Source organism: Macrosteles quadrilineatus, unplaced genomic scaffold (assembly GCF_028750875.1).
Source record: "Macrosteles quadrilineatus isolate MER2022 unplaced genomic scaffold, UCM_ALF_1.0 Scaffold_7__1_contigs__length_78375512, whole genome shotgun sequence".
Taxonomy (NCBI): domain Eukaryota; kingdom Metazoa; phylum Arthropoda; class Insecta; order Hemiptera; family Cicadellidae; genus Macrosteles; species Macrosteles quadrilineatus.
In genome coordinates this window covers 21656324-21681773 of record NW_026542600.1, presented here as the reverse complement: position 1 = coordinate 21681773, position 25450 = coordinate 21656324, and the positions used below count along the sequence as shown (strand labels likewise).

At 35.1% G+C, this 25450-nt stretch overlaps 1 protein-coding gene and 1 long non-coding RNA gene across 3 annotated transcripts in view; both read left to right on the top strand.

Moving 5' to 3' along the window:
• Nucleotides 1-996: 996 nt before the first annotated feature.
• On the top strand, nucleotides 997-3012 carry LOC128998531 (uncharacterized). 2 transcript variants are annotated; one of them, XR_008491214.1, is made up of 3 exons: nucleotides 997-1103; nucleotides 2323-2470; nucleotides 2838-3012. It is a non-coding gene; the product is annotated as an uncharacterized LOC128998531 (long non-coding RNA). The 2 variants fall into 2 exon arrangements; XR_008491215.1 differs by having other exon boundaries at nucleotides 1005-1103; nucleotides 2320-2470.
• Nucleotides 3013-15944: 12932 nt separating this feature from the next.
• LOC128999160 (carboxypeptidase D-like) overlaps nucleotides 15945-25450 on the top strand; it is an 87042-nt gene continuing 77536 nt past the window's right edge. The window contains exons 1-2 of the mRNA XM_054425538.1: nucleotides 15945-16610; nucleotides 21734-21957. Coding sequence (XP_054281513.1) covers nucleotides 16179-16610; nucleotides 21734-21957 — 656 coding nt within the window. The 5' untranslated portion in view covers nucleotides 15945-16178. The remainder of the gene's footprint in view (nucleotides 16611-21733; nucleotides 21958-25450) is intronic.

Below are 25450 nucleotides of genomic sequence, written 5' to 3'. Positions count from 1 at the left end.
CGGTATTTCCGAGTTGCTATGATCGCAAAAACAATCACGTTATCGCCAACACCACAACTTTACTTATGATTGTAAACGTCACAGTTTTTATTACTAAACCAATGTCTATGACTTAACGTGTCATGATTGCGCGATACTACTGTAATTGTATTTTGAATATGACAAATGCAATTTAATGAATAAATTAATGTCCATTTATACAGGATTAGGAGTTTTTATGGGTTACATTCTTCCTCTTTATGTATATAAAAAAATTATGTTAAATTATTAGGCAGTTTAGTAATTTGGTCATATCTATGTTGTATGTTTTAGGTCAGTCCTGTTAGAAAAAGTAGTAGGTCCAGACCCTGTGCTTAACTATTTATGCAAGAATTATAATTTACATGATAAAGATATGAACAATGAATTTGAACAGTCCTTATCAACGGATCTGCAATTGGATGCAGCTCTTAATTTAGGCATACCTAACAGTATGCCATTCATGATACCCAGATTACACCATTTGTCACCCAGATTGCAAACAAAAAATCAGCTGATGTATTGCCATATAAGTATAAACTAGGGTGGTCTGCCTATTCCTAACATTGCCATTCGTGCACATGTTTGCAAAGTATGAATAAAGTTGATTTCATTTTCATTTTCATTTTCATTTAATCCAACAGGTAAGTTATGATTGTTCAAAGAAGACCCTTGTTAATGTATACATTTTTAACAGGTTTACAGACCCTAAACAAGTTAGGTGTTGAATTACTATTTGAATGGCATTTGATTTTGAAATGACTGTAGGTTTTAAAAAAATGTACAAAACATGCCAATAACAATTTAATGGTAATCTTTCATATGATTCTCTTAGATATTATGTGTATTGTTTAAAACATTTTTAGATTATTATTTCAAATTACCCGTAGAAGGTTTTCTTCAATTATCAAAAATCATAACCCTGCTGTCGCTGTTTTATATTGTATTTATCCTGTTTTATTATTACAGAGTTCAATAATGACTATGAAGCTGGCTGCAGTACAAGTTGCCCTAGTGGAAGCAATCCGTTGCACTCTCAATTGAACATACCTGATTTGAAAAAGGATGAGGCCGCAGAAACTCAAGTTAGTGTCGTAGCTTTTATCTTTGTTATCAATACTTAACACATTATTTATTTGCTTTCTTAATTACTTGTTGTGCACTTCTATAAATGTATACTTATACGTTTTTCACTTTTTACTTAGGGTTTTTAAGTAATATAGGTTTTTTTAACAGAATGAAAATAAAATTAGTAACTCTGCACAACATATCTCTGGTCACTGTCGTAAGATTCCCTTGTTTTTAGGTTCTTTGAGTGCTGAGCATTGTGACATCTATTAATGATTTGTCTGATAAAAGTTGAAATTTTGAAACTCCGTGTTATTACGCTCCTGTGCTCCAATCTTGTTGGTTTGTGAACTTAGTTTGACGAATTTACTAGAGGTGGGCCGATACCAATATTCAATACCAAAATACTCTCGATACCAGCGGTATTGAGGTATCGTCGATACTCGATACTTGCCTGTTTTGAGTTCGATACCAATACTGACACTGAACGGTACGAATCGGTGCGGATTAAGTCAGTTCAGAGCGGGTAAATTGCCGTTATGAATCCTAGCTGTTTGCCTATTTAGTAAAGACAACCTTATTGGCTAGTTTTCAACTCCAGGGTTGATATTTGGTTTGGTTGATCACCACTGCGAGCGCTAGTGGCCTCGCCACTTTGATAGACACGACCTCATTGGCTAGTTTTCCATCCAGAGACGATGTTCGGCCAATCACGTGTAATGTGACAGCGACATGGATACTTGGTTTGGTTGTTCACCATTGCAAGCGCTAGTGTCCTTGGAATTTAATAGACACAATCTCATTGGCGATTGGACCCGGGACCGATTTACTTTTTCGGTTTGAAGTTTTTCGTTTTGAAGAACCATAGTTCTTTGATAATTTCTTTAAACATAGGCCTGTATTTTTATAAATTACAGATAATTTATGTTAGATCAAATCATTTTGTCCTGTACAACTCGTCAGGTATATCATGACCGGTGGCCTCGGGGCCTACTGCCCTCCCTCTAACGCACCCCACCGGTCATGCTATACCTGACGAGTTATAATTTTGTTATCATACTTTTTAAATTATTGATAAAAATACTAATGGTTTTAAACCCTCACTCCATTTTCTTCTATTAGTGGTATATATTTGGATGTCACAAAATCTAGGAAGGAGTGAACACTTAAACTTTGTTAGACTAATATTATTTGTAGGCTGATACTAATTTTTTGCAATATTTCTGTTCATAGCAGTACCAGTACAATGGGGGAGTTGTAATTAATATTCTCCGACATTGGAGGTTTCAGGGGAGAGGCTGAGGCGGAAGAATAGGTAGCAGAGGAACAGGAGATGGGGAACGAAGCGAAAAACGAAAAAAGACTAGTGTTGAAGAGAAATATGGTAATTTTTGCCATTTCCTCAATTTTAATACTTATCAATCCTGGATTTTATTTAATGTAGGCTGTAAATAATTTATAAGTAGGATTTCCCCTTGCGAGGCTTAGCTCACACTGAAGCAATGTTGTAAGGACAAAATATCCCGCCCGCACCAGTGGTGCCGGTACTGCAGGGCAAGAATTCCCGCACCTCGAACTCATATTGTTAACCCTATTGAAATAATATTTGGTTTAACAAGTTCAGCCAAAAGTGGAAATCCATAGACATTTCAATTTAATAGCCATAATAATACTTTTTATATCATAATTAAGTAGCACATAAATTCAGAATATAGTCATTAATACTAATTGTTTTTCTGTATCTATTTCAGGCCTGATGAGGGGTGGATGGTGATGGGGGCATGGAGGATGAGAGATATGGCTGATTATGTTGATTAGGTTAATATTTGTTTTGAATATCAGTATTCTTTTATTTGCATTTTGTATCATTAAGATAATTTTATGTTTTTTAATGAAGGCGCTTTTTTAGTTTTAATACCTACTTTGTTGTACTACTGCCTAGTTTAATGAATAAACTGTTTATTATTTTTGTTGAAGTTATTACTTTCACTAACTGACATTGTCAATTAAAATAATTAGGTCAAAAGAGATATCTTGATATTAATTCATCTTTAACATATCCTTGTTGCTAATTACAACACAATTTTCATTAATGTAAATATTTTATTGACAAATAACTTACAAAGAGCTGGTTAAGATTTGCAAATCATATAGAAAGTAAGTATAATCATGTATAACTTTGCCTGTTCCAAAATTCAAGTTTACACTCTTACCATTGATTATAGAAAGATATAATTAACACTTTCCAATGTTTTTAGAAACAAAAGACAACTGTAAACAGCTTAGTTTTAAAATAGGTATTGCAATTGAAACAGCTGTGTAGCTAAACACTAAACACCACTAAATTAACCGCAACATATAAGAAAATACTAGGTGAAACCCGTCGAAATCGACGGTTACTTTCAAGCCTTGCGCCAATTCATTAGCCTTACTGCAATAAATTAAGTAAAAATATACATATTTTGAGCATTTATAGCATTGTTTAAAGAGTAATAAGTGTAAAAAAATAATGATATTAATTACGTTAGTTACCAAATATAGTTGATCATTCAATGAATAAAATATTTGTCATGCTGTACGTCATCGGAGTTATTATTAGTATGTTATCTGGTATCTCTTCCTTTGGAAGAATCTTTAAATAGTATTAAAATCGTATTGGTGGATCTTTTGTAGCTAAACACTTCCGTGATTTCATCAATGTAATGCAGATTAATCTATCATTTTATTTGAAAAAAAATATCTGTTTGTTGGGAAGACACGTTCTAACTTCAAAGGGAGGTATAAACGTACAGTGTAAGTTCGATTTTTCCTTCGTCAAGTCGTGTCAGTTCATATCGTACTTCTGTGCCAATGAATATAACCCTCTAGCACAGTTTTGAGAAATTGGTTTTGGGGTTACTGTTAAAGCTAGAATTCCTTAACGCAGGGGGGATGTCAGTTAGTTGTCTTAGCATTATCAATTACAAAAAGTTGTCAATATAATCTCTCTACGGAATGTTAGGTGTACAGTATTGGAATATACTTGAAGTGAATGTGGCTTTTATTCTTGAACGGTTCGGGGACCTCCTCGTTTATATGGTCCTGCGGCTTCATTGGCAACAAATAATGCAGATGACATAGCAATGGGACATTTCCAAAAAGCAAAAATACTGTAAATTGGCTGTTATGTATATATTGACGTTTACATATTGTTAATCAACCTATCTTATAAAGGGTTATGTGATCTAGTTTTAAAGGAATATGACCTTTCTGGCATGACATTAGCTGCTTAAATAGTATTTTCTCTTTGTACCATATTTTACAGCCAAAATGTCGTGTTATTTTCAATAATGTTACCAAACCAGTGCACCAAAGTCCGTAATATAGGCAGGTGCAAATAATTTCTCAAGATGGGTACCATTTTAGGCTAGGTTTCTATGTTTGGATTTTATTACACACGATAAGAGCAGATATTTCTACATAAATATTTGATATGTGTAGAATAATACTTAAATGTAGGCAAAAGTGGTGAAAAAGGCAGACACCAACCCTTACAATAGATATAAGATAATTCATTAAGAAATAATTTAAGAATTGCTGTGATGAAAGGATTTTCCATTGATTTCGTAATGGAACGTTATATTGAAAAACATGGCATTATAAAGAAGGAAACTAATTTTAAAATCCAAAATAACATTGCAAATACTTATTTGGTTGAATTCAGTAACTCCCAATAAATGTGTGTTGTTTGAAATACAATTTAAAATGAACAGCTGTTTCATTAAAAAGTATTATTCACATGGCCAAAATGTAAACAACTCTGGGGAGGGATCTTTATAGGCTTCTGGGAGAGAGAAGCAGAGTCCTACGGGACTTTGTTTAGTTTTTCTTTTGATAACTCATCTACAGACCCAGCCGTTCTCTCAAATTAGTGGGGAAAAAGATTCCAATTAAATATTTAGATTCCCCCATGTTAATCTTATGGGGGAAACTCCAACTTTGATGGCCTGTGGGGCAAAGCCCGAGAGTTTTTATTACATGAATTGGTGAAAGGGGGCATCTACACAAAAAATACTTTATTTTGACACTTCGTTTGTAAAAATCCGTCCATTATTAACGGAGGAGTAGTGTTTTGTAGAAATCGCCTTCACGTATTATATAAGGATGCCATGATCATGTTTAGTGAAAATAAGAATACAATTTTTTCCAACAACAAAGCACGCAAGAAACTTAGATTAGAAGAGACTCAATATATAATTATGGGATATAAAATGTACACTTCTGCTTGTTGCAGTATCAAAAGTCAATCAATATATATTTAATTTTTATAACTCTAAACTCAAAACTTTGAACGCCCACAGGGCAGAGTCCATAGTCAATATTGAAATGAAGTCTTCAGGAAAAGTAGTTAAAACACTTTTATACATTCAGGTAGTTACAAAAAAATCAAACTGGTAGTTAAGACACAAAATGGTTGTAGCTGCCGGGTATCGGATGCCAACACAATTGACATGGCTTTTTGCAATCATCTGCTTATTCTACTCTCATAATTATTTTTATTCTCCTAATTACTATAATTATTATGGTACATTTACTGTAGCTGTGTGACACATTAAAAGACGCATTTGGGGAAGAGTTCTTCGGACAAAACCCATCTGAACAGACGTACAACCTCTTGCTGCAGCAACAGAAGCAATTTTTTTCAGCACTTCAAGACAGCAAAGCTGGTTTTTTGTCTTATCCAGTTTTTAGCGAATTTCCCATATAGGGAATAAGCTATTACCGTAGTACTCATGGTAAGACCTGGACCTGGGACCAATTTACTTTTTCGTTTTGAGGTCCCTAGAGGCCAAAAACTAAACTACAGTATTAACATTTTACAACAAAAAACACTTTTTTACCCTCCCTGTTGCAGAAAACCTAAGTACTCGTTAAACTAATTTTATTGAAATAGGGTATCAATGTGACGTTTTTAAGAAGACATTTTAGTGTAAATCCAATCAGGCGAATGGAAATTCGCTAAGTCTGCAGGTTTGCTGTGGCGGGATATTATTGTTTTGCCTTAGCCAGTTTTTATTAAGGAAACAAACAAAATGTCTCTACAACATCAAGGAGGAACAGGGCAATGGAAGAGCAGGTAATAATCAAAACTACAATACACGTAACAAAAATAACTTTGTAATTGGAAAACATATATTAGAGCTCTTAAAAAAAAGACTGCCAATGCAGGAGATGATTTTTTTTTAAATTTATTCCTTTAAAAATTCAAAAAGAACAAAAACCCAACATTTTAAAAACACGTCTCAAGGAATATTAAATGGACCTGTCCTTTCACTCTTTAGACAAATTGAAAATGGCTTAATCATAGTTTTAACTTATTTGAAACTATTTATGTACAACCATGTATACTATGAATAAAGATACTTGCCTATGACTATAGATAAATATATAGTGGAAGAGCAGAAAGCCATCACAGAAGAGGTGCAGCATTAAATTTGAAATTAAAATATCAGTTCAAATTTGGATTTTTACCAATCCATTACAATCTTTGAACTTTTTAAGCCCTTCATGTTTTAAACTTATAAATCAATGCAAAATAGAAAACTATTAGGCCTATCATATAGGTATCGCCGTATCGCTAACTGTTGTCATTTCACACAACAGTGAGCAATCCTTCCAAACTGACAAAGAAGGAATTTAACATAAAACTCACCTTTGCCATGACTATAAACAATGCATGTGGACACTGGACCGACTCTAGCAAAAAAAGGATTATTAGTGCTTCACCCCATTTTTTAGCATACAATTTTGTGGCGTTGTCAAGGGTGCACATTTTTTTATGAAAACTCTGTGCAAAAGGCCATAAAGACAAATTTGTATACACTAGAACCTTGATAACAAGACTCTCATGGGGATTGTAAAATAAGACTTGTTATCAAGGTTGACTTCTTATCGAGGTTTGTAATAACATGTGATTAGGGGTAAAATAGTTTTTAGGGGATTTGAAAATGACACTTGTTATCAAGGGTGACTTGTTATCGAGGGTCTTCTTATCAAGGTTCCCCTGTACAACCATAACATCGCTTCAAACATATAGTGTTCAAAAAGAGGTTTTGTAAACATATAAATATAACTTCACGTTATGTTTTTGAAAATATTACTGATCCAAAATGTAAACTCATGCCTATTTCTAAAATAAGGACCCATGCCTAATCAACGACTCAATGTATAAGGATGATGTATTAATCCACACAGTGCAGTATTAACTGTATGCTATGTGTACTCCAATTAAGTGGGATTTGAGGAGATGGTGTGAATTTTCGTGGGTTTAATTGTTTTTACCTAACCCGCCATGTTAAACTTCCCTATCCCAAGCGCGATGTATACAACTTCCTTACTTCTCGAGTGATGTAAAGTATCAAAAACTCACTCGGTGATGTAAAGAAACCCATTTAAATAACATTGAGTGCTTAACTTAAAAAATATAACTCTATGGAGCCAACGACGTTCAACGCTATAAATCAGCTGTGTGCTTGAATGTTATTGTTATGCTTTAAAGTATTTTCCTACCTAACCTAGCTTTTGTTAGTAAAAGAACGTTACTGATAGAAGATGAGTGAAATGGATAATGAAAAATATTGTACGTAAACCCATGTATATTGTCGGGTCAGGTAAAATTTTGTACGTTACACGTTACGCAAGAGCGTGTTTACATCTCTTAGGTGAATTATGCAACTCGCTTCCGCTCGTTGCACAACATTCACCTGCGTGAAGTAAAAACGCTCTTACTACACTTGTAATGTAAATAGCTATAATATTTCTAGTGTGTTTTATAGTATCTTATATAGTTCAGTTTTTTTTATATTTGTTAAACTTGTACTTAGGTTTGCTACAACAAGGAGGGTAAAAAAGTAGGTTTTTTCAAAATGTTAATAATTTAGTGAAAAATGAATGTTTTTTTTTTAATTTGATCTACATATGTTCATAAAAAAGCAAACCACAGTTGACTTATTCTTAAATCTTGAGGAGATATTTGTTGTTGTTGTACATTACTTTCAAAATCTATACGCTTTTTCTGAAGTCCGAATTAATATTGAATATTTTTGTTATTATCTGCACAGTACTCTGTTAATGTTATTATCTGTTAGTTGTTACATTGTTGTCTTGTTGTTATTATTTTTATTGCAATGCTGCTTTGTTCAATGGTTATAATGTAACGTATCTTGTTATTTTAGCGAATTTCCCATATAGGGAATAAGCTATTACCGTAGTACTCATGGTAAGACCTGGACCCGAGACCGATCTAATTTTTCATTTTGAGGTCCCTAGAGGGCAAAAACACCATCCGTTCAAATTCATATATATATATGTATATATATTTATATATATATTTATATATATATATATATATGTGTCCGTTAGCGCGATAACTCGAGCAAAAATGATCCGATTTTGATGAAATTTGGCACAAACGTGTAAACCTACGTTTATTCGAACGAGTTCGCGATCCAGCATAATCGGACCATGGGAACGGGGGATTATGGGGGTTTTTATGGGGTAAAAATGGGTTGTTCCTATTTTTGAACCTAAAAACAAAAAATTTTGCGATTTCTTTCTAAAACATTTTGTAGAGCTTAAAAAAAGAAATAATTTAGTATATTGAAGCGCTGTTGTATGCCTAACGGTCACGGAGAAAAATCAAAAATAGTGTAATTAAAAATTCCCATGTTATTCTTATGGAGAAAATGAAAATTGTTGTAGTTTACTTGTTTATGGGTATATATTGATAAAATTTGGCAAATTTATTTATTTCATCCTATACTATTGATGTATGGTCAAAAAACACTTTTTACCTTCCCCGTAGCAGCAAACCTAAGCACTTGTTAAACCTAATGTTATTTAAATAGGGAATAATATGTCTTATTTATGGAAATATTTTAGTAAAAATGTAATCAGACAAGTTGAAATTCGCTTAGTCTGCAGGTTTGCTGCGGCGGGGGTATTTATCTATTCATTCTGCTCATGTGCTTAAAACACGTATTATTTTGTAAATGGTGTATTGGTTGATATGAATCTATATAAATAAAATTAGATAAGTAAATAAATAAGTAAAGTACAATTAATTAATTAAGCTTTTTGCCACCGTGTCGGAAGACACGGGCTCGAACGGGAAATTTAGTTCCTAAATACTGACTACATCACTGCATTTACCTGGCAGTGTTGCCATTCGGCGGGAGGAAAGTTAAATTCAGGGGCGTAGACTCGCTGAATTAAATTAGTTATTGAGCCAACCCATCTAAGACTAAACTATACGTGTGGCATTTGTTGTTCTACTGGCATGTTAAGTTAAACTATAATTATGGGGTCTTTTTCCATATTTTCTTCCCCCAAAGCTGGTTCTATAAAACTAAATTGAAGTGTTACATTCGTCAGCCAGCTCAGCTCCTGTATTGTTACGGCCGTGTCAGCTTCATTGTGCTCTACCATCAAACTGTTCGGCCAAAAGGCGTTGTTATAACACAGAAACATTTCCACACGAAACACACACATAGGGAAAATTGGTTAAAAAAAAGCCCTGCTAATAAATCGACCGCAGAGGAAGGTGGTAATTTATTCTGAAAGAGAATGAAATTTTCTACAATTGCTAGGCATTTCTTGAAAATACTTAATAAAGGTAGGAAAAGGTTTCCTCCAAATAAAAAAAAAACGTGTAAAATACAATTGTTTTCTATTTATAATGGAAAACAGGGTTTTTTTAAATTTATCACCATAAACCATAACTAAAACAAACTTTCATAATTCATTATTTGCAAATCTTAATCTCCACTAATCAAACCATCAGTCCAGTAAAACTGTATATTATATATTAACAAAAGTACCGTGCAGATAATAACAAAAATATTCAATATTAATTTGGACTTCAGAAAAAGCATATAGATTTTGAAATTACAACAACAACAACTATCTCTTTCAGATGTGGTTTGCTTTTTATGAACATATTTTGATCAAATTCCGAAAATACATTCATTTTTTATTAAACTATTAACATTTTGAAAAAAAACCACTTTTTTACCGTACTTGTTGCAGCAAACCTAAGTACTCGTTAAACTAATTCTATTTAAATAGAGAATAAATGTGGTATTTTTAAGGAGGCATTTTTATTGTACACCCAAGAAATTAGCTTAGTCTGCAGGTTTGCAGTGGTGGGGTTTTTTTCACATTTTATAAATTCAAGCATAATACTATTTGAAACGATAAAAAAAGGGGCGGGGGATCTTTACATAATAGTTTTATGATTACAAAAACTCGTTGTAAGCTGAGCGCTAAAGACGTTAGCTGAACTTCAGGCTCAAAATAACTTAAGATTATACTAGATACAAAAAGATGTTACATGATCATCACCATAATTGTTGGGCACATTATTTTACATCGTATGGCATTATTTAATTTTTGTAAACAATTGATTTCGGAAGAAAAATTTATTAATTTAAGTTTTTGACTTTTTCATTGCACAGAAGCCATATCTAATTGTTGGGAAAAGATTGTTCATTGTGCTTTAGATAGCTAGAGTCCATAAACATGGATTTGTTAAAGTTATTAATACAAATATGAAAGACCTGTTAGTAAAAAAAGTTCTGTGTGGCATGTGAATGAAAACGGCAAAGGAAAAATATTATAGGACCAAAATTAATTGTTGGGTACATTATTTTACATCATATAACATTATCCATTTTTGTGAATAATTTATTTTGATACAATCAGAATAGTAAAAAAGAAAGAGTGTATGATGATGCTATCAACAACGGGGAAAATACAAAAAACTCTATAATTAAAAATTAATTCCTCCCCATCCTCAAATTCAAATGATAATAGGCCTGCTGTACGCATTTTGTTTACATCCACCGTTTTTACATCTTTCTCCATTCCAAATTTTCATTGTAGGAATAATTAATCAAACACTAAACGGTACGATGGTATGTCTTGCCTAAATTAGATATTTTTGTCAAGTAAGAAGGCTCCTACTAAAATAAAAACTTGTTTTACCCTACAAATATAACAAAGCAAACTCAAAGTTTCAGAAATATGTTGATCAAATGCTTTTCCTCGTAAACAAACGCATCATGTGTACGTATTCTTAGTTCATTTAAGCGTTTCTTAACTATGAAATTGCGGTTAGGTTATTAATTATATGAAATTTTCAAACAATATTTTAAGCCTTCATCTGAATTTTACACTCACAGATGTGTAGTTTTGATTCCTCACAACCTAAGATTAATCAAAAATCAACCATAGGCCTACTTAATCAAGATATAAAAATTGTGATCAATGGAATAGAATTATTGTATTTATATGTTGCGTACGTTGGTATTGTACAAGTAAATTGCTCGTTTGTGTTATAAAACTGTGAAAATAAGTTTCTCTATGGATTCAATTCTGTGCGTTAATCTATGCTATATTACTTTTTGTCTTTTTCACTGTTGCCCTCCCTCCATCCCCACCACTTCCACAAATGGGGTTCCACCTAGAATGATCAAGTCAGGATTTAGGGTTTAGTAAACCTTATATATTCCTTATTTGAAATATTTTGTTTAAAGAACGCACATAGGTGGAGACCCCATCCAATGATATATTGATAGACTCGCCTTAGGCTCGCTGGGAGCTCCGCCCCCAGGCCCCCTTTTTTGTTTGGGGGTTGTGGGAATGTTCCTCGGGGGACAGGATTTTGTTTGCGAAAATTTTCTGCGTTTAAAACTTAAAACTTTGCAGTTGCTAGGTATTTCAGAAAGAGTACATTTTTTCCGGGGTGGTTTGGTACCCAGACGAAAATTTACAAAAAATGTCAGCTTCCTAGCTACTCTCGAAGTGACAAAAAAGCTTTTTCTGTCACCAAACGCCCATATTTCACCTACTGACGTTTACGTCTAGTTTGCCAATAAGGAATACGTTAAAAAACGAACTTTTGTTATAAAAAATCTGCAATTTTTAATTTTTTGTAGTAGGTAAAAATTATAGAAGGTCACTTAAGGCACTTTCCTTTCAATGTTGGAAGCATAAAAAGTACAAATATACGTACAAAAAGTAGTTTAAAAAATTAAAAACACGTTAAAAAAATCTAAAATTTTCACAATTTTTGGAAGTAGGGCGTTTTTTGAAGGTGAAGGAGGGCGACTTTCGAAAAACCCATAATAGTGTCTTGTAGAAAATTTCATTCCGAACCTACGATTTTTCCTCAAATCGATTCTAGCTCTTACGGTTTTCGAGCCACAGCGGTTTTAAGAAAACGTGTTTTCCCAAAACCGAAATTTTTATGGAATTTTTTTGGGGGGTTGAATTTTGAAAGTGGGGTTTTTCCGAATTTCACCGGTAACGTAAGATCCCATAGTACAATACTACGCAAATTCCAAATCTCTAGCACGTTTCTAAACGGTTCAGATGAGCGTACGAAAGTCGGTATTTTTCAATGTTATTTCCCGTAAGAATAACATCGGGGGGGAAATTGTCAATTTAGGGGGGGTTGAAAGGGAAAAATGCTACTTTTCGGAATTTTCCCGGGGGTTTGGGCACTAGACCTATAAAACACCGAAAATTTCAAGTCTCTAGCTCGTCTAGAAGTGCCCAAACATTAGTATACCCCAGGCCCCCTTTTTGGTTTGGGGGTAAATAGAAATGGGCCATGGCGCAAAACCTGCAAATGAGCCAAATTTCAGATCTTTAGCTAATCTAGAAGTGGGTAAAATTGATTTAGACCGATGCACCTGTAGGAATATCATTGGGGGGGGGGGTTCTATATTTAGTGGGGGGGGGAATTATATTGGTAAAGTTTCACTTTTTGGAAAGGGCGCAAGATCTACAATCATGCAAAATTTCAGATATCCAGTCAATCTAGAAATGGGTAAACTTGATTTAGAATTATGCACCTGTAAGAATAACATTGGGGGGGATTTAATATTTGGGGGGGGGGTTGTAAATACGATAGGGGGATGAAACCTTAAGTAAACCAGAGTAAATCTATAGCATGAATGGACCATGGGAACGGGGATTTATGGTGGTTTTTATGGGGTAAATGTTATTCTCCATAAAAATAACATGGGGCTCGTAAAAACTTTCAAATTTTGACATTAAACCTAAGTTTTGGGGTTCAAGGAGTAAAGTTACGAAAAAACACGTAGTGTGTAAAATTTAAAATAAAGTAAGGAGAATACAGAACAATATCAATTTTTGCAAAAAAAATTATTTAAGTATGAAAAAATGGCGAAAACCGGTAAAAAATTAAAGAAATTTACAAAATTTTGAGAGTAGGGCGTTTTTTGAAGGTTAATGAGTGCGATTTTCGGAAAACGCCTGAAGGGGTTTGTAGGAAATTTGATTCCCGTTCATGAAAATCCTTTCAAATCTTTTCTATCTCTTACCGTTTTCGAGCTATAGGCGATTGAAAAAAATGTCGTTTTTAGAGGTCCGCCATTTTGGATTTTTAGTGTGATTAAAAATTGAAAATGGGACTTTTGCTAAATTCACCATAAACTTATGATCCCTTACTACAATAGTACCAAATTCCAAGTCTCTAGCACGTTTCTAAACGATTCATATGACCATACCAAAGTCATTATATTTCAATCTTATTCTCCATAAGAATAACATGGGGCTCGTAAAAGTGGCAAAAAATCTTCAAATTTTCAGATAAAATTAAGTTTTGGAGGTCAAGGAGTAAAGTTACGGAAAAAACATAAAATGAGTAAAATTTAAAGTAAAGTAAGGAGAACACAGAGCAATAATAATTATATAATCTATATTATTTTGTGTTTTTTATGTTCAGGACCAGACCACACTTTATCCCAGGGACATCCCATAGTAGTCCCATATGTCCTGAGAATGTCCTGAGGACTACCCTGGGATGACCTCGGATGTCCCACCGCGGATATGCTGTGAGCTTGAGCTTATCCGTAGGACATCCCCGAGCGGGGACATTACGCATTCCTGCGGATATCCTGGGATATCCCAGGTTGACCATAGGACTACTATGGGATATCTTGCATATCCTGTCACAATATCCGTGGGATGTCCTGAGGAGAAAGTGTGCTGTCTGGGATCTAGAGCCTCTGGGGCGGAACCCGAAAGGATTTTTGAGATAAGAATATGTCTATGTGCTAATCGGAAATGTGAGCTATCATCATACCACATTTAAACCCAATCCAACCAGTTGTAAATGCATGATTGAACTTCAAACAAAAACACACTAACTTTCGAACATTTAATATTAGTATGATATTTTAAAAATATTTATCTGCCCCGGGACTTTGAAAGCGTAAAGTATGGTCGAAAATTGTCTAAGTTAATGTTTTAAGTTTATGGCATTTTCTTGTGTATTAAAAAAAGAAACGGGAAAGGTTACAACTAATTTACTTTTTTTAACAACTGAGGATAATGCATTATTAGTTGAGATAGTTAGTTTATTAGGCAATGATTTGCAACAAGGGATTTGAGGGCTTTTAGATGAATTTATATGAATATTCTGCTTTCACTAAAGTGATCAAAAAATTATTAACTTACAATTTTCGACAAACAATATTGCTACCTTTAGCAGAGTTAACCCTCTGGACTAGAACAATTTATTTCTTGAAAATAACATCGACCAAAGCAAACAAAGAGACAGTTTTTTTTTTACCAAAATATATAGTTTACAGGGATGACTATCATGACAAATAGAAACTTTGATTCTGTACAAGTGCATCGGTCTAAATTACGTTTGCCCATTTCTAGATTAGCTGGAGATCTGGAATTTGGGACGATTTTAGGTCTTGTACCCTTTTCAAAAACTTACATTTGAAAATAATAACCCCCCCCCCACGAAATATTGAATTCCCTCCATGTTATCATTACAGGTGCATCGGCCCAAATCACGTTTGCCCACTTCTAGATTAGCTGAAAATATGAAATTTGGCACGATTGTAGGTCTTGCACCTTTTCGAAAAGTGACATTTTACAATAGAATAACCCTACCCGAAATATCAAATCCCCACCCAATAACATTCTTATGGAGAATACAAATTTGAGAAAGACTTGAGAAATGCAAGGAAATGCTAGAAAATTTAGCACGCTTCTTGGGGTTGGCAATTTACCCCCCCTCCTAAATTTCTAAATAAGGACTAACAGATAGAGGGCCTGGAGGTGGAGCCCCCAGCGAACACAAGGCGAGTAAAAGGTATACTCTCACATAACAATATAAAAATAATGTGTTCTCACATAGGGGGCTTTTCCCTAGCTACCCCTTATGTACCATGCGGTTTTACTCTGAAGGCGAACCAAAATTACACTTGATTTTTGGGGGGGCTCCTTAAAGTTACCCTAAATGAATCCCAAATTTTTAGCCTTAAAAGTGGCCGTACTACTTCCCCTCTGACTTTAATCTCAGAATTCTAAGTTTTTTCTCAGAGATGAAGACAAATATTTTTTTATAGTTGCAGTTGGTGGTTGGTGGCCCTTCAGTCAGCGCCGTTGTGTAGGTCTCTTCCACTGAGCTATAATTCTAACTGGAGGTAGCACTGAATGTCAAAGATGCGTGTCGCCAGCCGCCATGTTTGCGTGAGGTGTGAGATATAAAAAGCCATGTTATTGGATAAGAAAACTCACTGCTATACCAACCTAGTTATAGAAGCCATGTTATTGCTATGATAAGAAAACTCGCTGCTATACCAACCTAACAAAATCAGCGACACGCTTTTGACAGACTTCTGCCATGGCAGTGATACCTCCAATTATAATTTTAGCTCAGTGGTTTCTTCCACCTTTCATTCGGTTCGTTCAGTCGTCCAGTCCTTTCCTTTCTGTCTCGTGTCTTTGTCTTCTTCTTCCTTATTGTGTTGACTTGTTGATCCTTTGATCGGCAATGTGTGTTATGTTACTGTGATTTAGGATTTAGTTACAAAATTAAAATAATAATAAATGTTTAATGCGACTGATTCTGTGTTGGTTTAAAGATTTGTCGAATATACCTTCAGTAAACTTTTTACAGGGAAGTGTTTTTGACATTGTATAATAAGTATCTGTTTTCCTTGTTAGGTTAGATCGAAGTGATACGCCTAATTTGTTGGTAGGCCCTAGGCTAGGTACACAGAATGAAGTTGGCATTGATTCCACTCTTAACTTTTACTCTATATTTAGTTTCAAGTGTTGAAGCTCATAATGATTCGTTTCTAGAGAACCCAAAATATCTTAGTAATGAAGAAGTTAAAGTGCTCTTCAAACAGTTCAAATCCAAATACCCTACTCTGAGTGACTATTTTAGTATTGGGAAGTCAGTGCAAGGAAGGGACTTATGGGTTATAAGAATCACTAGTGATGTAGATCAAAAGTCTTCCCTCAAACCCATGTTCAAATACGTAGCAAACATGCATGGTGATGAATCGATTGGAAGAGAAGTCCTAATTTATTTAGCCCAATATTTATTAGAGAATTATAACTCTGACCCTAGAGTCAGAAGGTTACTCGATACTGTGGATATATATCTCCTTCCATCCCTCAATCCAGATGGATTTGCATCGTCTGTGGTAAGTGTTTGTATGGTCTTGAACAGAAAAATTGTAGCCTAGTAGGCTAACAGTTTTACGCTCATCACGTTCTCTGCGGCTGCATTAAGGCCTGTCGCTACCGACGGTAGCGCGGACAGCAGTAGGCCTATTTAGCCTATTGCGATTAACGTGACCGTAGGATCCTATATAAGTTACATTCATAGGCCTAGGTAGATTTCTAGATAACAGCCTTAGAAAATTTGTACCAGTAGCCTACTTTATAATTCTGTTAGGTTATGTAGAATTATTTCTAGATCACAACTGTAGGCCTACTGTTTTTTTCCGTTGCTCTTAAAGGAAAATGTGTTTTTTTTACTTTTTTGTAATAGATTAGGCCTATCATGTTTACATATTGCCCTGTTTGACAGATGGAACTGTTTACATTTGCGATGTTTGACAGATACTAGCCTATGCAGTGCACTCTGGTGGATATGGATTCAACCAATCTGAAAAGTCAAGGCTGGTTAAATTACTTCCTCATTTTTAGCTCAACATATTAAGTTTTCAATGTACCTGTAGGCTATTATTCTTCCGATATTAAAATGGTCGCACGATTGTGTGAGTTCATTAAACTGCGTAGAACAGTTTCCAACTGTAAGTAGCTGTTTCCAAGGGCAGCATTGCCTATGACTGATATGCCTAAACCTGTTAGCCTATTAGTATCCATTTCCTCCAATTCTCAGTGAACGTCAAAGCTTTTTATTTTGCAACGAACCTAGAACAAACTAATGCGCTCATTGGTGTAATAAATACACATTTTATATCCTTTAACAGTTAATTTTAATGTCAAATCAGTTCACGATAAGGAATGTTTTAGTATAAACACAAAGATTATCTTTAAGCGACCCTGCCCGGAAGTGTCTTCTACGAAGAGACCTTTCTCTATAAGCTGGCTGTGTCCAAACACAGGTTTCGGAAGATACACTCCAATTTTGACACACGTCATTGCGAATGCGAAGGAAACTGCGTCCGTTCCAATGTGAAAGGGAACACAGTGTCAGAAGGTCACAAGTTCTTTTAATCTAGGTAGTCTTTGAATCAGTACACAGAGTCCAGATGAAGCTCTCCAGCTAAATACTGCTACGATTACCGGTTATATTTGTCCGGCGACGCTGTGGTCTTAAAAAAGCAGAGAAGAGTAGGCCTACTAAAGAAGTGCCATTAAAAAAGCAGGAAATAGGCTAGTGAAAAAAATTAAAAAATCAAACTTAAGCCATGTAATCTCAAAAGATATGATCTCTGTTTTCATTACAAAAAAAAAAAAAAAAAACAAATACAAATAATACCAAAACTGTAACCAAAAGAAATAGTTTGAACCTATGTAAACAAAAAAGGTACCTAAACATTGGAACTTTAAAAGCCACTGGGGTAACAGCCCAGGGGACGTTTTCAACATGTAAGACCTTATATGACATCTACTCAATGAGATATTTCCTTAACTAACAAAATCGGTTGCGAAACCACACAGAGGAGTTCTGTTGACAAAAATTGTGCTTGGCTATTTTATATATAGATTTAAATCTTTTACAACAAATATTGACTTGCATATTACTAAAAGGCTCGTGTTAAAGTACTTCCCAGATAGGGGAGAATGACAACGAAACAACGGCTCAGTGCCCTGACTACGTTCTATGTTCGTCTTGCCCATTGTCCTTATCAAGAACGACGACATGTAAGTGATTGGGCCGCGAAATTCCTGCATGTAAGGTATTATTATATTATACGAATAATAAATGAAGATGATGTAGAACATAGTATTCTCAGTAATGTAGTAAAGTGTGACAAATGTGGTCAGGAATGTTTGTAAAATTGCGAATTTTGGACATCTGTCAATCAACAATAGCGTCACCTCACTCACATGAGAGAAGTGAAGTGAAGTGAAGCAAGTTGAGAAATTATAGGAAGATTTAAGTATAGCCTATCGTTGATATAATGATTTAGGCCTACTTTAGAAACACTTCTTAAGTGATTCATTAGGCTAGTTAATAATGTTTCCTTTTAAGAAAAATCGTCTCATTACGGGGATAATTTTTTTATGGGCTGACTGACCACTCCTTATTTAGGCATTTTAGGATGGGAGGTTGTTCTTTATGTTGATTCGGGGCTGTATTAAGTGTTTTTATTTATTTATTTATTTATTTATTTCCCAACGGTTTACACCAGTTTACAAGAATGTATACAATATTAAAAGATGGCAAAATACATGCAACAGTGAGTGGTAACAGCAAGAACATAATTAATGAACAAAAATTAACAAGTAACAAGTAACAAGTAATAGATACTATATAATAACAATCTTGAATAACAATAACAATAGCAATAACAAAAATAACAAAATAGACAAGGAAAGACGATAAGTTAACAATATAAATTAGAAGCAGTGAAGATAGTTTTGGATAATAGTACAATGTGGCAAAAAATTTGATTTTACAAAAAAAAAACATGACATGAGAGCGAGAGGTGATACTTGGCAGCAACAACAGGAACGATTAATTCGACTAGAGCTAAGGAAGGTGAGATTCTACAGTTAGTGACTAGAATTATTATCACATAAGCAGGGAGGCGACCTTTCTCCGGAACGAGGACAATGAGTCGTGGAAGAAGTCCAGGTGGATTGCGACATCACTCCCAGTACGTAGAAGTCTCGAAAGGCCGCTGTTAGCTGCATAGTAGGTGGGTTGGTAGCGTCTACGGAATATCGTTTTGGAACGGGTTCCTGTTGGTATATGCAAGTGGATGCCGCAGAGTAGATCCGGACAGTCCAGGAGCCCATTAACCAACTTGAAAAGTGTCAGTAGGTCCGAGTGTTGCCGCCTCACGTGAAGAGGGGTGAGGCCAAAAAGAGATTCGACCTCACTCACAGGAGTACGTAGGTAGTCAAACCCAAGCCTACATCCAAGAAGTCTGACGAAGCGGCGCTGGATGCTTTCCAACTGGTTAATGTGGTTCAGTTGATGAGGGGACCAAATTGTGGAACCATACTCAAGTATTGGACGAACAAGGGCTTTATATAAGGTCACGAGAGTAAGGGGAGAGTTGAAACCCTTTGTTGATCTTAGGATGAATCCAATCATGGAGTTTGCTCTTGCAGTGATGTGCGTAATGTGCTCCATTGGATTTAGAGATGGTGTCATAATAACTCCCAGATCTTTAACTTTGGAAACCCTCTTCAGAACTGATTCATTGAGTGTGTAGTCGTGTATTAAGAAGTCCGAACCCCGTTTGAATGAGATAACTACACATTTGTCGACATTCAACTGCATAGCGTTATTTTTGCACCAGTCTTCAATGTTGTTGAGAGAGTTTTGGAGATAAATTTTGTCACGGTCACTTGATATCCTACTAAAGACCTTCATGTCATCTGCAAACATGAGAAATTTTGAACCTATTACAAACTTGATGTCATTTATGAATAGGCTAAAGAGTAACGGGCCAAGGTGGGACCCTTGAGGAACACCAGACAATACTTTGAATGGGCGTGATGAACTGCCATCGCACTTAACAATAAGATGTCTTCCTTTTAGGTAACTATCGATCCATTTAAGCAGGGAGCCACAAACACCATAGCCATCAAGCTTAGCTATCAGAAGGCGATGATTGACCTTGTCAAATGCCTTTGACAGGTCAATATAAATGCAGTCTACTTGGCAGGAGTCAACGAAGGCACCCATGATAACATCTTGAAATTCAAGTAGGTTGGAGATGGTGGATCGGGAGCGAAGGAAGCCATGTTGCTCAGGAGAAATGCATTTACGCAAATTAAAGTAAAGAAAATCCAGTACTATGCTCTCGAAGACCTTCGCTATTGCAGACAAAATTACAATGGGTCTGTAGTTTTTGGTATCATTCCGATCGCCTGTCTTGAAAATGGGGACGACATATCCAATTTTAAGGCTGTCAGGAAATACTCCGGTACTCAGCAGAGCCTTGAAAAGTATAAACAAGTGGGGTGCAAGAATAGGTGCACAGTGTTTAAGTATAAGAGGAGGAATATTGTCTGGACCAGCTCCTTTGTTTGGATCGAGATTTTCAAGCTTACGCTGTACATCCATGTTTTGAAGTTAGGTTAGATTAGGAGGTAGGTTAAGTTAAGGTTATAATAATGAAACGAGTTGTTGATTTAAAAATGTTATCTCCACTGTTTTTGTACTATTAAAATTGTGCTTTAAACATGATAATATAATTTAAAAAATGCCTACATGCAAGTAACTTAGTAATAAATAAGACCAATCTTGCACAAAATAGCCTATCAGGTTTCTGAATCCTACCAATTCAAAATGGTGGCTATTTGACATTTTCTATCTGATAACAATAATAATTTGTAATATTAATAGCTGAATCTCTTACATAACAATCTAGGATGAAGGTGATTCCTCCAAGCAAAAAAAGTTTGAGAATCACTATAACCACGTTAAAACGTACTTGGTTGTATACAGCTAGGCTGTAAATCAAACAGCATGTTGTTTCCTCTGTTTAGTAGATGTCAAGTTAAGTGGTTGAAGTAAGTATTTTTGTTCCAAATAGGCCTACTTAGTCGTTGGGTTTGCAAACTCAACTCCTAGCTGTAGTGAACATAACTTAACTTAAAACGTCATACCGTACATCAAGATTGAGTATCCTATAGGGTGATCTATTGCTAAGAATAATGTGCATTCATCTTATTATGATTTCATTGGCTTCTCTTCTATCAGCTTGGCTGCCAACAAGCCTGTGCTTGTGTCTTCAAAAGCTCTCAACGCCCAATTGTAACACACTAAAAAAATACATCATGTATTAGTTTAAATTAAAGCCAATTTTTGATGATAGGCCTATACGAAAAATAAAAATGAAAGACTCCTACTCCGATGGCAGAGCATCGGTCAGGTTTTTACAACACCAATACTGTCATGGTCATGCCTATTGATTGTTTTTACTTAACTTAGTTTCAAAACCCCTTTTTATATCCATTACTCTAATACCTTTTCGCTTATTGTTATCCTATATTAGCAATCATCCTTTATCCTAAAAGTAGAAATCATATATTACTTTTGGTCAAATGAAACAGGACCAAGGAGAAAATGAGTGTCACCATTCCATATATATATATGTTTGATATGTTTCAGGAAGGCTTATGTGACTCGCTAGGTACATACAGAGGCAGGAATAATGCTAATGGTGTTGATCTGAACCGAGACTTTCCAGACCAGTTTGACACAAACTCAGATGATAACAATCGACAACCTGAAACTTTGGCGATGATGAAATGGATCATGAACAATACCTTTGTACTCTCTGGAAACTTGCATGGTGGTGCAGTTGTGGCCAGCTACCCCTTTGATGACACCAGGTATTGGACTGAATCCGCAATGCAATGAAGTAATAGTAACGATTACCCCAACCCCACAGAAAAAGTAATAATAGTAACAGTGGATTTGATTATGCGAAACAATTGGGGATAGTTGGTGTTCAAATAAGTGATTGTAAGAGTTTGGTTGCCTTATTAAACATTGTTTGCCCGGTCACATAGGCGCTATAGGCCTCGGGCCTAAGTGTAAATATCCAGCAAAGCAATGGTGAGACGATACACCCCTGACTCACAAACATGTATTATTGCTACTCATATTATTTACGTACTGGTTTGATTGGATGTATTTTAGATGTTGGAAATATAAATCAATGCTACATTTGTTCTAAAATTCTATTTGTTTCTAGATTCTTGTTCTCTGATGTTTTAAGGGTTAATCAAAGCTGGCTTATATTTCTTTCACTCTTTTCAGACTTACTCAAAACAATTCGACAAATGAAAGTAATGGGTAAATATTCATATTCAGATTCGTGCTTATATTGTGTGTTTGAAGTCGCTATTTTGTCTGCATAAAAAGCTTAGTTTTTACCATCGCTCAGTTCTCACTCCTCCAATGTTCTTATTTCTTGCAAAGTTATGTTGTAAATAGCCTAGTTTGTTAGTTATAAAAGTGTTAATTTAAATATTTTCGACTTCAGTTTTGAGCAGAGCTTATTTTTGCATTCTTTTAATTTGCTTTATGCTTTATCATTACATTTTTTTCTGCTGGCCAATGCTGCTAATAAAATTGGCACTTACACTAAATATACTAAGATTATTTATTAGAACAAATTTTGTTCTCAAGTAATTTTTTTCTTACTTACTGATATTATCTTAAAAAAATAAAGGAAGAAGTTTTGTCCTCCAAGAATTAGTTTTTGGAATTTTGTTACCCATGTTATTTTACCTATATAATAAAATACCCCTAATTGATTGAGCGAAGCGAGCAAAGCTCTTATACTACACTCCTGATTTTGTTTTACAAATACTCCTCCTGAACGGCTGAATCGATCTGCACGAAATTTAGAACAGTCATAATAACTAATTATAAGAAGGTATAAATCTGAAATGGTACAAATCGGACCACAGCGCTTATCCCTACGTGAATTCAAACATTTACAAATTTAACATGGGCCTTAAGGAGTTTATTGGTCGCCATGACATTATTTGTGACATAACATAAGAAGGTAAACAAGAGTCGCAACATATGTTAGTCAACAAATCATCTAAAATAGCACATTACAAATACTGTGCCTAGAGAAAAAAGGAAGAACAATCGGATTAATAGCATTGAGCATAATTTACTACAAAATAAATAACTAATAATTAGGTGATGGAATGGCCTCTAGATCGTCTGAATAAACTAATATAGGTTTAAATTACCTGTTTTCTGTCAAAACGATCAGTTTAGTAGTACAGTAGAACCTCGCTAATTCGAATTTCACAGGAAAGTCAATATACTTCGAATTATAGGAAGTTTGAAATATAGAGAGTTTGAATTATAGAGGTCAGAATGAATAAAATTCGAATTATGGAGGTCCCAGTTTTATGTGTGGGGAGTTTGAATTATAGAGGTCAAAATGATAAAGTTCGAACTACAGAGGTCCAAGTTTATTATTTAAAAGCTAAACAGAATACAATTCAAACACACATCTCTTGGACAAAATACTGTTTATATACATTACCGTACAGGACATATTGAATTACAGTATTAAAAATGACATATTAAATCAAAGAAAATGAAATTGAACATTGTTCATTCTGTATTAAAAAAGTCTGTTTATTTCGTGACTGTTTTAAGGCTCTTTTGCATTGAATATCAATACTGTTTTCAATGGTTACAATGGCTGAAAAAACATTACCACCAGTGTCACTAGATTGTTCGATAAAATTGCGAATGGTTTCTACCGCACGCCGCGCTTCCTTTATTGTAACGAAGTGAAGCTGGTCGTCTGCTCCCGTCTCGTCGTCGCCACCCAACCCATCGTCGTCTGCTTCTGCCTCGTCCCTGTCGGCCACTGCCGCCACTATCTCGTCTTCTGTCAACGTTCCGGCGACTGCTACATCGTTGTCGACTTCAACAAAGTCTTCAAATGTTGTGTCATTTACATTACAGTGAGTCATTATGGCATTCCATTCGCTCTCGATTAGATCTTCAACAGGATCTGGTGTAACTGTGACGATTTCTGGTTCAGTTTCTCCATTTACAAATCCACACGTTTTAAAACAATTAGCAATTGTTTCTTGCGTTACATTTTCCCATGATTTGTTTGCCATTCTCATCGCTTGTAGGATGTTGATTGGAACGATGGCTTTCTCTTCTTCGATATTTGATAAAATATGTCTTACAACTTCTTTCCTGTAGAGAGTCTTGAAATATTTTATTATTCCCTGGTCCAGCGGTTGAAGTTTTGACGTTGTGTTGGCAGGAAGGAACTGAACTTTGATTGCGTCAAGCTTTGGGATGTCATTATGGGCACTACAGTTGTCAATGAATAAAAGAATTTTACGTTTTTCCTTCTTCATCTGTTTGTCTAGCTTAAGCAACCATTGCCCAAAAAGGTAACTATTCATCCATGCTTTTGGATTTGCGTCATATTCAAAAGGAAATGACTTAACACCAGCAAAACATCTCGGCTTTTTGTATTTACCGATCATAAACGGCTTTAACTTTTCTGTTCCTGTCATATTACTCGCAAGCAAAAGTGTTGCTCGAACTTTACTGTTCTTACCGCCATGACATTTTTCGTTTTTGAAAGTTAAAGTTTTATCGGGAAGACATTGGTAGTACAAGGCTGTTTCATCCGCATTAAATATGTTTTTAGGATCATAGTCTTTCAACATTGTTTTTAGTTCCTCTTTCCAGTTTTTACATACATTGTCATCAACGCTTGCACTCTCTCCACACACCTTACGAAAAACAATGTCATTTCTTTGTTTGAATTTCTCCAACCAACCATTACTTGCTCGAAAATTATCATGGCCTAATGATTTGGCAAAACTTTCAGCTTTTTCTTTGAGGATTGGCCCCCCTACACTTACGTTATGGTCCCTACATTGCTTAAACCACTTTATTAAGCATTCCTCCACTTCAGGAAATTCGGATTTACGCACTCTCTTATTGTTTAAATTACCTGCCTCCATTCGTTGCCTAACTAGTTCCTCTTGTTTAAGGATCGTAGACAATGTGCTGGCGGGGATACCATACTCTTCAGCTATATCCTTTTTACGTTTTCCACCACTGTTCACTTCATCGATTATTTTAAGTTTTTCTGCCAAGGTTAAGGACTTGTACTTCTTACCACTCATTCTTGCTCACTGCACTCGCACTAACACTCATCAACTAACAATCAATTAGGCCTAACACCGCAAAATCTGACTGACTATTAAAGACGTCTACGTTGCATATAAAACTGTTGGAGACTGATGAGCTAACTGTGGGAAGATCAATAAGAGCGTCAGTTCATGTTTCAACAGGATAATTTTTTGTTGTGAA